Source organism: Stegastes partitus, unplaced genomic scaffold (genome assembly GCF_000690725.1).
Source record: "Stegastes partitus isolate 25-593 unplaced genomic scaffold, Stegastes_partitus-1.0.2 Scaffold191, whole genome shotgun sequence".
Classification (NCBI taxonomy): Eukaryota; Metazoa; Chordata; class Actinopteri; family Pomacentridae; genus Stegastes; species Stegastes partitus.
The window spans coordinates 153,990-167,753 of record NW_007577922.1 but is presented as its reverse complement, the minus strand read 5'-3'; the positions used below and the strand labels follow the sequence as shown (position 1 = coordinate 167,753).

Genomic DNA, 13,764 nt, shown 5'->3' with positions numbered 1-13,764 from the left:
AATTACCTTTCAAAATAATATTTTTAGCACCTCAAAAAAGATTGAGGTGGAAAAATTAAAAAAACAAAAAGGACAGTGTATGGTTTAATTTCATTCCAATAATTCTTGGATCCTGATAAAACTGGAAACAGCTGTCACATGTGCGCTCGCTCTTCACCGGGGTGTAACAGACAAATTAAAGGCGTGATGCACATGCTGTGATGGAAAGCATTTTGCCATGAAAGTGTGAGTTGTTTTGCCCAGTGCCAGTGACTTCATCTGAAAACCTCTTGATGGAGTCAAAGGGATAAGTTAAACAACGTGCGGGCATGCTGGTGAACTGGGAAAGTGGACGTCCCTGTTGATGGTAAATTAACCGTGGCGATAATTGTTCAATCACACAGACCAAAGGCTTCTTTGAAGATGTGATGTGGGTAGGCCATTTTACGACACAGAGTGCTGCTGGTGTTTTGTTACATGGACGGAGACGAAGCGGCAGCACGGTTTAAGGATCCTCGGTGACGGTGGGGACATGCCCACACTGGTGGGTCAGTGGAATCTGTCATTCAGAAATAAGAGACAATCAGTGAGATACATGGGCTGGACGCTTGAAAGCAGGTCGTCTTCGATTACATTAATGCAGTGTAAAATGTAAAACTGAGGCTAGTGGTTTAAAAGTTGAGAAAAACTATGAACTTAAGGTGGTTTTATTGACTAACAGCTAAAGTGACACTTTTTCTTGTACCTACTTGGGAACCAAATGACAGGCTGACAACAGTAATGCACAGAATTCAACCCATTTTAAATATCTGCGGAACACTCTAAATCTTCTTACATGAATATTTATTCACACATCCGGTCCACATCTACACATATAATTCATGTGTGCACTAAATCGCGTCCCAGCAATCACCGTACCTGTTCTCTTCTCCATGCTGATGCTGTTTGATGTGTTAATTGCACCTGTATGGTGTCCTATAACTAGCCAAAAGCTCTGTTTATGGTTATCAATCAACTTACTGCACAAGTCTTAGCAGCTTGGGATCTTGGTCGGGCGCCAGCATCCTATTGGCTGGACAGCAGTGAGGCGGAACAGAGATGAGTGACAGCTAACAAGGAAGTGGCGGGAGGGGGAGCCTGCTGCTGAATAGTCTGACGGACCACTGACAAGTTAACAACCGCTGCCTTTATTCATCATGCCAGCTGCTAGGAGTTAGCTCCTTGTTTGTCCACGCTGAACATTTTGGCTCTTTTTTTTTTTATGTTGCATATTTCTTGTGCTTGAGAAAAGTAACTGTGTACATTAATTCAAGTACTATTTTGAGGTTGCCATCTCAGATTATGAAGTTACATGAAAAAGCAAATGTTTAGCTTATGAGAGTACAAAACAAGAAAACGACTTCTTTGACAAATCAGTGATGACTTCTTACAAAAAAGTCCGTCCACTTTTTAATACTTTAGGGACATTTTGCTGATAATATTATGGTAATCTACCTTTTTTGTGTCGTATTTTGTATCCTGGAATGTTACTATGTGCTTTTATTTAAGTGCAGGTTCGAGGCGGGCATTTCAAATTAAAAGTCTGCATGAAAGGTAAATGTTCAACTTACTAAAATGACATGAATGTTCATCTTGTGAGTGATGACCTCTCAAAAAAAAAACTGGTTAGATGAAAATGACAATGAATAGCAGAAACTTCCATTTGTTTAATTTACTACCCAAATAATCATGTCAATGCCCCGTGTTGAGAACAATGTGACTAGTCTGCAAGTTTATAAACTAGGAGCTTTAATAGTTCCACCTCAACCACTTCAAATAGTAAAATTCTTTGAACACAGTTTTCTATTACGATGTGCATTTTTGATACTTCAAAAAGCTTTTTACCTGACAATACTTTATTTTCCCCCTAGTTTTATGTAACATTTGAAAGTACGTGAATTTGTTTTAGTGCTGTTTTAATAATAATTGATCAGATTTGTATATTTTTTCTAGACACTCAAAGTCGCTTTACACTGTCAGTTATTCATTCACACACATTCATTCCGGTGGTGGTAGCTACGATTGTAGCCACAGCTGCCCTGTCCCTCCGACCACCACCTTAAACAACCCATTCATATGCATTCACACCAGGAAAGGTGGGTGAAACGTCTCACCCAAGGACACGATCACGACACGGGTTACAGGGCCGTCGACCTTCTGATCATTGACCGACTCGCTCTACCACCTGAGCCACAGCCACACCCTCCTATTGTCTTTGGGGTCAGTTTGACCCTATTCAATGTTTAATACCTCTTAATAAGTCCATCCATCCAATATCTTTACACCGTTTAATCCTCACTAGGGTCCCAGCTGACCTAGGGGGACACCCTGGACAGGTCACCAGTCTATCACAGGGCCACACTTACAGACAGACAACCAAGCACACTCACATTCACACCTACGGACAATTTAGACCAATTAACCTCAACATGTTTTTGGACTTGTGGAAGGAAGCCAGAGAACCTGGAGAGAACCCATGCTGCACAGCCCCCTCTTAATAAGTGATTGACATAATTCTTTCAGTTTTATTTAAAGGGCTATTTACACATGAACTTGGGTCATGATTTTAATTCTGACACTTTTCTGGAGGTTTAAATTGCTGGGATCAAATTGAATCTCAGTAAATTTGAAGGTAATAGGAGGGTTGAAGGTGTGCAGTATAAAATAAGAATTTACATAAAAAGAAAAAGCTTATTAGAGGATGGTTAATATGAACTTTTTTGGCTAGTGAGGTATGAACCCTTACTAAAAAGCACAGGCTAGTTGGGGCTTTCGTACAAATGACCAAGAAAGCAATAATGAAAAAACAAGAAATTATTATTTACCAGCCAGTTATTCATAGCAACACTTCATGCTGGGAACCTACAAGTTTCTAAGTAGTTGCTAAAACTCGCTCCATTACAGTAAAGTTCTACAAACACACTTTTCTACCAGAATGTGCCTTTTTGAAACTTTAAGCGCTTTGTGCTGATAACAGTTATTTTCCTCTGCTTTTATGCAATATTTTGAATTCTGGCCTTTTACTCGTAATGATTTGTCATCGTTGTATCAGGACTTTAAACGATCTAAACCCATTTCCTAGCTCGGCCCATGCAAGCGTTTGAAAAGTTGTTTTGAAATGCAGGCCTGTTGGCTGCCACTGGCTTTTCCCGGCCACGTGAAAGTGGACAGTGAATGAGCAGCGAGCAGGAATGCAGCCATCGGAGGCTTCTTGGTGTCTCTCTCAGCTACAGGAGGGGCCCCGATGTGCCGCTACCTGCCCATGCACATCTGTCTGCTCTCCGTCTTCCTCTCAATGGCACCCTCGTCTTAGATCATCTCCTCTTACTCCACGCTTGAGTTGCACTTGGCTTGCATGGAAGAAGGGAAAAAAAAAAAAAGGAAAAACCACGGACCGTCTCTCGCCTCCCTTCTCTCTGGCACTTTGATGTCTCAAGTGTGATTGCTCTTGGATTGTGGCCGCTTTCCCTTGAAGGTTTTGACATGAAAAGCAGGCTGGGCTCTCAGGTTTATCCCATGGCCAGTGATCCAGGACTAAAACAATCAACCTGCTCACTGTGGGATACTATTACCAGGGAGAGTGAGGCACCAAGCATAGGGGCTTCCTCAGCCGTGAAACACACTTTTTCTCCAAGTTACAAACACATTTTAGGTGTGTTGATTGAATTATACCAATCCACGCTCCCATTAATAGATTTTAGTCTGAAGTTTGGGCAGGCAGTTGACACTAAAATACATATTCAAGCGGCCCGAGAATACATTCCCGATGTGTTTGCACAGAGGTGGACAACTGAAATGATCCAACATTTGTAATGAATTAAAAAGAAATGAAGCCAGTAATTGCAGTTAAGATTGACCCAATCCGATAAGTATGATAATGTGACATGTCATTAAGAGCGGAGGCATAAGTGACAACCCTTAAGCTTCACTTATACTTTCATTAAATATTGAATCTGTGCTCATAGCTGTTCCAGCCTGCAAATTACACCAGATAGATATATTCCCATGACAGTGGAGCTGACGATTATCATCCATCTTCGTATGACATTTGGCAGAACTCTTGTTTTATGAGCTAAAGTGCCATTGTAGTGGATGAGAAAGAATAATAATGTGCAGTGTTCATGATCTCCATTATATCAGATGGTATCTTATCACACTGAGGGCCACGGTGTGACGGTTAATCTACTTCAGCCATGTCTGTCAAGGGGGAAAAAAAAAAAAGTGGGTAAATAGCAGACTTCTTTTGATTTGGATTTCGACTCAGTGAAAGTTTTTTTCTGCAAGAAATTCCAAGACAAAAAAAAAAAAAAGACTTATGTCAACATAAGAGGCTTGGTACCACTTTAAAAATCGTTCTTTTATGTGGATATTTGAAACTACAGTTGTGGTTCACGCAGTTATTGAGTACTTTCACCCCTTTAAAGCTGCTATTATGGATATTTATATGACATCAATGTGTTAGATGACAATGTGGAAGAGGTTTCTTTTAGTCTTCAATCTTCAGAGAATAATCACCTAATTCTAAGAGTTTTGTAGGGACGTTCAGTTTAGGTCCACTTTCACGGCTCACATAGCATTTTTAGCCTCAGCTAGCATCTGTTTACACTGAAAAAGCTTTGAAAACCCAATGTACTCTACCTGTTTAGCATCAAACAGCTGATGGATACAATAATGTCTAGCTGGGGTGGCTGTAGTGGAGAATTTAGCAAAATATTCTCTGTAAGAGTTGGTGGAGACCAAAAACAGAGCTAAAAGAGAGTAAATGTTAGATTTTGATTTGCCAGTTGGCTAATTTCAAATGATTGACTGTTTAAAGATCCCCTTTAGACATGTGTGGTTTATAGAAATGTTCAGATTTAAGTAATCTGTGTCTAAAAAAATTAAAGGTGAGGCTTTTTTGACTTAAGTTTTATATTGTATGAGGACTGGCTTCCGTACAAGTTGTGATGTCAAACAATGATGCTATTAAGTGCACTAAAACCCTAAATTAAAGGTTAGCTACAGAAACCATGTAGAAACCTTTTCATGTTAAATTCTGCATATTCTTTATCTTACAATGTAAATGTCAACAATCAAAACTGTCATTATTGTAGGAGGACTTTAAGTGAGATCTAAAAAAAAAAAAAGCACATTTGACAGAGATTTCAGGTGTCCTTGTTTAAAAGTTTGCAATGAGTGAAAACAAGCTCGGACAAGTCCACTTCAGGCTGAAGACGTGTGAAGGACATCCCACTGGTGACTTGCTAAACCCACAGATAATGCACATTCTGTCCCTGCAGTTAAAGGTCTGCTAATGACGCGATGATTGCCATTTTAGCTTCGGATCTCCAGCGCTGCCGTGTCATTCAGGGAGCCAAAATACCGATACAGCCTGGCATTAGCCATTACTATTGTTGTCCTAATGCCTCCTTCAATTATCCACGAGCAGGTCTTTTGAGCAGCTACTGTCAGAACCTCCCCCCACTGGTTTTTCACCAATTTTGTCCCTGATTATCTGGATCAATGGGCATTAAAGGACCCAGGCACAGACAAACACAGCAGTTTGAGGGTGAGGGAAAGGGGGTCTACTTTCAGACAGACCAGAAATCCCTGAAACTGTCTGTGTGCCAGGGACAAACGGAGATGGCTATTCAGTCGTCAGTCCCACCACACACAGTGTTTATTTAGCCACAGCTCAAAGCAGACATTTCTAATCTATTTTCGTTCTCCCTGAAAACCCAAGAAATGATTTCTTTCAATCCGTCCTTTCCCTCCCTCACTAACATATGCTTCCACACAAACAAAAAGTTCCACTAAAAGCTGTTTTTTTTAAATCAACTAATTCAATATAAAGTTACAAAAGTGTTTATTTTGAGGTAGTAGTTGTGTAGTTAGAACATCTTTTAAGAGATAAGGAGATGCAAATGCTAAAAAGTTTAGTTAGATTGGGTTCATTGCTGCTCAGGAGATCATATTGTGGGGAAAACAGTGCAACTTTGATAGAAAAGAAAAAGCCTCGACTTCACTTAAATATCAGCTTTCAGTTTCAACTCGGGCTTTAAAGAGATTCGGCACGCTGAGCTCCTAATCCTGACCTCTTTGCTGCGTCCACTAAGGCATTAATTTAGTGTTTGAACAGGTGCAGATGAAAGGGCCACACAGGTGATGGAGCTGCAGTCCTCGTTGGAATGACCATCCTGTGACTCACCTCATCTCTGACCAGCTGCCTCCTGCAGAGGTCCCGGGCTGATCAAAGCCACCTCAGGGTGCCGGCTTGGTGGTGACAAGCAGCGTGTTTTCACCATCTGAGCTGATGAGCGGTTGTGCGTTTGTTGGGTGATATGTATCTTTGGATTAATTGACACACCTGTGTTTAATTCACACAGGCAGCGCTGGCGATCATCTCATCACGGATCCATCAGCGCTAAGCTACAGCTGCCTTACTCAGAAGGAGAAAAAAAAAAGAAAGAAGAAGTGTTAATAATCTCCCTGTCTTGGCTGTTAATGTGTTGATATGTATGCTTTGATCTGAGACGGAAAAATCCTCTAAGTGTTTGGTAACACTTTGACTACTGACTTAATACTTTCCAGCCGTGGTAATAATATATTAGCACTTCTTGCACGTATCAGTTATTAACAAACACACGATATGACATAAATGCTTTGCACTAACTAGAGGAGCTGTCCCTCCTTGTTTCTCACTGTTTAGCGTCTAAACACACAAGTTTCAGTCGGACAGAAGGTGCCAGTCTACAACAAATCTAAAGTTTTCTGACTGAGCTGACCATTTAACAGGGGTTTATTCCTTTCACATGATATTTTATAACAGTTAAAGGGTGTTTATTTTATTTAAACTTTGCTGCTGTCTTAAGTTTTGGTTATGGAAGCTTTTAAAAGTGTGTTTAAGAGTGTCGGTGCACTATTCTTGAAGGTGTTCATCTTCTCATCAGCAGGTGTTCTTGATAAGGATCTTGTTCAAACACGTGTTCCGGCAATCCAGTCACAAAAGACTACCAGACTGATATCCACATCCGCAGCTATGATAGACAGGTAAATTAATGCATTTAACATGCTCACAATAGTTAGATAGACAGCACATTTCTTGTTTACTAAGCACTGAAACACTGATGGAGTCATTGTTCCATGTGCAGGTATTTGATTAGAAACGGAAGCACTGGAAATGTTTGGCTGACAATGGTGCTATGTGAAAATGAGGGATCACCAAAGTTTTACAGTTCATTCTGGGGGTTAGAGCATGCATCCACAGGGGACCATGAATGTGTGTCATGTGCAATCCATTGAACAGTTAATGAGATTTTAAAAAGTTTTAAACTAAGCTAATGATATTGATACAATATTTATAATGATGTCAAGGAATCACCACTCCCACGACCAAATGGTGTAAAAGCTACGAACAGAAAGATGACAAAGAAGTTTAAAACAATATAGAACAACAAACATAAGAAAATTTTTTAAATCTCATTATTATTTTTGGGCTGAAAGGTGGATTGGTGGTTAGCATCGTTGCCTCGCAGCAAGAAGGTCACCGGCGTTCCAGCGAGGACACCCGGGATCTTTCTGCGTGGAGTTTGCATGTTCTCTCCGTGCAGCGTGGGTTCTCTCTGGGTTCTCCGGCTTCCTCCCACACAGTCCAAAAACATGTTGAGGTTAATTGGTGATTCTAAATTGCCAGTGGGTGTGAATGTGAGTGTGCTTGGTTGTCTGTCTCTAAGTGTAGCCCTGTGATAGACTGGTGACCTGTCCCCCCACCCTGATCCTAGTGAGGATTAAGTGGTGTATAGATAATGGATGGATGGATTGTTATTCCTGGTTTACCTGGCTTCATATCCAGTGGATTTGCATAGTCATGTAAAACAGGGATTTGTGTTACGCTGCTACTGATCAAGAAGTTCACTGCTCTGAAGGCTGACATGATGAACGATCTGTCGAGGTGGTTTGGAAAAGAAAACATCGCTCGACTAAAATGAATAAAATCAATCACAGAGTAAATCCCAAGTTATTAACCGCGGATTAAAAAACAGTAAATGAACTTCCAGCTTTATGTGTTTATCCTCAAATCTGCTGTTCAGGGTCGAGTGCCTTTGTTTTGTGTTTTTTTTCAGCTCTGAGAACTGAACAAGTGTTTTCATTATGTGTGCTCCAGTGATTTGATCTTATTATTCTTGACAACCGTTAAACTGGTCAGGTAAGAGTTCAGTGTGTGTCTAAATGAACATAAACATCCTCATAGCGTACTCAGCTCCATTAGTCACACTTGGAAATTTTGTTGCAACTTGTCCCAGGCAGGTGAGGGGGAGAGAGAGACAAGTTCAGGACTTTTGTATAATGTGGGAAAAAACTACTGTTGGAAAAGTAGTGACAAATGCAGCAAACACTGATAAGGAAGTAGTGAGAAAATGAATCATAGGTTGGATTTTGAGCTCCGTCCCATGAAGCAAGTCCTGCTGTCTGTTAGGATGTCATGTGACCAGGAGAGGAGGGGGAGAAGAAAGCTCAGGTGAGACCACCTCCACTACTCAAGACTTACCTTTACTCTTCTACCTGCGCTCAGCAACAAACAGCAGCTAAACTGATACACCTGGTGTGCCATCAGAACTGTTTTCTTCTTTTTTTTTTTTATACCCTGGATATTGGGATGCATTTCACTGTTCCACCAGCATCCCCTTAGAAGTCACCCTGGCCCTTTTCATTGGACTGCCTGGAAATATTGGACTCTTAATAGCTTGGACATGTTTGGCCCAGGGCGACTGGTTTCCACTCTTCTTCCTGCCGTTTTCCACTCACCTGCAGCTCACTTTTTCCCTGCCTTCCCGAGCAGACTGGGCTCTCAACCTCAGATCCTGATCCCGGGGCCCTTCATCAGCTACGAGTCCCTGAGGAATTATCTGCAGCCGGAGCCATGCAAGGAGGCTTTGCTGCTGGCCACGCAGGCGGTCGGGATGGGGCCGCTCACGGAGAGCATAGGTGAGCTCAGGCTGCAGCTGCTGTGGAGAAAACAGGAACTGATGCTCGTGCGACACTGTTCACAGCCAAACTGGCACCGCACGACCACAGTCTCTAAGACAGTCTGCGAGCACCATCTGATCGTATTGTAAATGTTTACAAAAGACTGACTAACAGCTCGTAACTAACAATCAATTATCAAGCAGTGTTAAAGTGGGCCTAATGATTGCTGTGCTAATTATCCAATCTAGAGCCATTAGTTCCTTGTCACCCGTTGGCGATTGTGTAATTGGTGCTTGCGCTGTGCTTTCCAGATGAACAGAGGCCAGTGAAGCAGCGTCGCGCACGGGCCAACTACAGCAGCTGGCAGCTGGAGGAGCTGGAGAAGGCATTCGAGACCACCCACTACCCAGACATCTTCATGAGGGAGGCCCTGGCCCTCAGACTGGATCTCATCGAGGCCAGAGTACAGGTAATTGGAACACTGGGCTCCTGCTGGGATTGTTCACTTCATACTCATTCAACAGATAATAATCTTTATGTACAGTGTGCAAATGAAGCTCCTCCGCCCCACTGCCTGCTTCCATCACCACCAACGTGTGATGACAGAATTGAACCGAGAAAACTTGCAATGAATTCCAGGGTGTCATATTGTGGTCCAGTAAAGGAGGGTTTTCTGTGGAATTACTAGTTCTGTCAGTATAAATCCATCATACCTTTTCAAGGACAGATTTGCATTTTTACAAATACTCCCACTAATATAAGTGTATTGAAACTGTCACTGATTGATCTGCGCTTGTTGTACTTGTTCATGTCGGCCAACACAGCCACACGGTAAGAGACGGGTCAAAACTTTAGAGAGTGCATTCAGAATTTCGGCTGAAACCAATTTAAGACTTCAGCAGTCAGAGCTAGTCAGGCAAAGTCTGTATTCTCCAAAGTTACTTTTATTACATAAAGTTTGTGGAGTTTTTTTGTGTCAGGAATTGCAAAATATCAGCATGTTGGTAGACAGGTAGCATATCTTTTAATGAAGCTCTGAAAAAAGCAGAAACAAATGATTGATTTAACTTGGAACCAACTATTTTTGGCTCAATATCTTGGCATCATTTTGGAAGCGTTGCACAGTGTTGTTTATGTTTCCTTCAATATTTATATCTATATTTTATATCTCATTATTTGTGTCAAGGTTTGGTTTCAAAACCGCCGTGCCAAGATGAGGCGGCAGCTGAAGCTCCAGGGCCAGCTTGCAGGTCCTTACGTCAAAAGAGACACTGATGAAACGTCCGAGAAAGCAAACAAAAGCTTAAAACAGACAGCGAGTTGTGACGGTGAGCACTGGGAGAGACAGCAGGAAGGACAGAATTATCCATGGACAAAAGCTTCGAGTGCTGTGCTGAGCGTGCAGCCTCTGACCTCGAGGTCGGGGAAGTGGGAGAGGCCGGAGGGGCCGAGCTCGGAGGAGCTCCGCTCCTGCAGCATCGCCAAGCTGCGGGCCAAAGCCAGGGAGCACGAGGCCGAGATCCACAGCTCAGTAAGCATGTCAGGGGGTGACACACAGTCACAAACACAGGAAACCGATGCCACGCACAATGACTGATCATTTCCCTTCTTCCTGTTTGTATAGATGATATGTACAAATGCTATAAATATACAGGAGCATCATTTGGAACTATAAGGGGACACGGAGCTTCATTATTCAGCTTTCATTAAGTGAATGTTTCTATTTTTTTTTTTAAAGTTTGTTTCATTTCTTTATAGTACCTTCTGATTAACTTCTTTTTAGTCAAGAGCTGTTGAAGTTGGGTTTGTCAGTACGCATCATCATTTTGTATGTTTCCATGCAAATGTAAAAACTCTGTAGTTCATGTCAGAACTGGGTGATTATTATATCCTGAATGTGACTGACGGTATCTTCTCTGAATGAACAGACACACTCAGGACTTTAACGGATAATGGTGACAAATGTTGACGAGCTATCATTTAGAATAGAATGCTTTTATTGTCATCATACACAAGGTACAACAAAATTTAAAATTTCAGTTTCTCGGGGCGTGGCTGAAACAGGATACAGTCAGGCAGATTCTAAATGATTTCAGTAATGACGAGCTCATCGCTGACCTGTTGGGTTGCCCTCACAGACGGGCAGGATGTCGACATGCAGCCGCACGTCCTCACAGGAAACAATGGGAATAGCTGAAAAATGAAATCACAAAGACTGACTCTAAAGTATATCGATCACATGATAAACTGCATCAGAGATTTAATATACTGACAGCTATTGATCTCCTGATACCACATGTGCTTCTTTAAATGCCGCACATGATATTGTACAACATTTGTCCAGCGTTATACAATAATATTGTTGTGCAGGTGTTGCCAGGTGTATAAGGATGCAGTCTAGGTCAAACTCTGTGTACAGTTCCTTCATGCCTCCACACTTTTTGCAGGGAAAACACATTAATACTGTTGTGCATGCATTGTTTAATGCATTTGACCGCAGGCTGGGAGTGGTGAGAGTGGCTTCCAACAGTGCAGGAAGACACTGCCCCCTTCTGGGCATGAGTTCGTCCTCAAACAAGAAAGATGAGACGGTTCAGACAACACAACATGCAATGTTTGGTTTTCAAATGCAACAACTCTATACATTTTTTTTATTACTCTAATCGAGTCACACGCTGTTGTTTGTTGTCTGCAGTCATTTAAAACTTTTAAACCTATTTAGCTCTGCCTAAATTTCCCGGATCCTCTTGTGACAATTAATAAACAATTCATGTCTTACAGTATTTGTGGCCCGTTTTAATGAATGAGGTCAGCGTGGGTCGCTCACATTTCAAAGACTCAATTTCAACTCTGGTCTCACGCTAATTACATTCCCCATGTCAGAGGTTTGGACGCTCACTGATGAGGTCTGTGGGTCAAATTTGATTTGGAACTACTTTTCAAAATGGGTCAGAGAAGCATATTGAGTTATTTTGTTTCCCCATTAAGGTGGAATGACTTTGCAAGTTTTCTCACAGATTTTAAGTGTGTTTCTTCATAATCAGTTTTCTATATGAAAGTTTTTGAGAAATCAAGCTATAAGTTTTGTTTTTTGTTTTTTTTTCTAGGACTTTGTGGGGTACTGTGATATGGGCTAATTAGGTCAAAATTCTTGCTTATATGGGGATAGTTGGCCTCAATTAGTCCCCAATTAGGCCCCACACAAAGAAGAGTGAGGTAAAAAGAAAAAACAATGCATGTCATATAATTCTTCTCATATGTATATGCTGGCTGAGATAACAAGTTTGGTGTTTTATACTGAATAAATCCTGCAGTGAATTTCTTCTTTACTGGAGCTAAAGGATCATTTTCATGAAGCATTAACTGAAAACATTGTAGCTGTAAAACCTTTATGAAAGCTCTTTGTGAAACTTTACGGCTCATTAGTGAACTATGCTATATATGTTGGCAAATAAGTCCAAGTCTGAGCTTTACCATCAAAATCAAATGCAATAAATAAAGACGCATTTGCTCCCTTTCAGTTTGACTACAGGCACGTATGTAATCCGGATGGTTCCTGAAACAGGAGGAGTTAAAATATATAAAGAATCAAGAATATTAGAGGCAATAAATTGATATAAAAATTATAATTGCACCCAAAGTTCACATATGAGAAGGAGAGAAGAAACAACAGGCTCAATTTAAAGACAAACAAACAGAAAACGTTCGTGTCAATCTTTTTGAGTTATGAAAACTTTTGATGAAATCATGTTCAGCCAACTAGTTTGTATTGAAAATAGATTTTTGTTTACAATCAAAATTATTATTATTATTTTTTATTACCAATCCTAACCATCTCTTAAGACAGAGGAGGGGACTTTAAAATCCTGAAATCAAATGGTGGAAAAATTGCTATCAAACCAATTTTATTAAGTTGCCTCAACTTGAAGTTAGCCTAAAATCAACTCATGCAGAGATTTGAGTTTAGTTTACACAGAATATTAAGTCAATGTAACACAGCTCATCAAAACGACGTTTGCAACTTGAAAGGATGACCGAAATCAGTCATTTTTGGAGGGAGACTTAAAATCCTGAACTCGACGTGTAAAAACTTCAAGTTATCAAGCCAATTAATTAATCTACCTCAACTTAAATTTATCTTAAAATCAGCTTATGCAGAGATTTGAGTTTATTCTACACAGAATATTAAGCTGATGTAACACAACTCATCAAAACAATGTTGATCTGAATCAACATTTTTAAACTCAAAGGGAAGAAAAATGAGGACATCAAGCCAATTTCCTGAAGTTACCTCAACTTAAATGTAGCTTAAAATCAACTAATGTGAACATTTAAGTTTAACTGGCACACAGTACTTAGTTGATGCAACAAAACTAATCAAAAATAATGTTTGTAACTTAAACGGATGATCCAAATCTGCATTTTTTAAAATTTTAGTTTATTGATCTCTAACCTTGCATTCAATAAAGTAGCAGGAATAGATCCACTGAATTACCTTTTAGTCTATCTCTGCTTGCCAAACAGCTCCAGGTTTGAGACAACTGGGTGGACTTACTGAGTTTTGGTTAAAAAGAAAAAAACAACTTGGACAAAAGGTAGGTTCACATCTGGATTTTGACACAAACTTCTTGAATTGATTCATTTCAGTCATTTTTCTGCACAACAGAACAGGAAACTTTTTGCAGGATTCATTGTCATGGATTATTAAAGCAACACTCGCTATGTACTTTCATGGATGACTTTTATTCTACTGTGGTGAATGACGAATCGGCAGTCGGTGTTAATTAGTGTAATGAGCTG

General features: G+C 40.6%; 1 protein-coding gene across 1 annotated transcript; it reads left to right on the top strand.

The window, feature by feature from the left end:
• The first annotated feature begins 8,438 nt into the window (after positions 1-8,438).
• Positions 8,439-12,298, top strand: LOC103356273 (paired mesoderm homeobox protein 2). The gene is made up of 4 exons (XM_008280359.1): positions 8,439-8,515; positions 8,837-8,982; positions 9,276-9,433; positions 10,151-12,298. The coding sequence occupies exons 1-4, from the start codon at positions 8,448-8,450 to the stop codon at positions 10,559-10,561; spliced, it is 783 nt and encodes a 260-aa protein (XP_008278581.1). The 5' UTR covers positions 8,439-8,447; the 3' UTR covers positions 10,562-12,298.
• Positions 12,299-13,764: the final 1,466 nt, after the last annotated feature.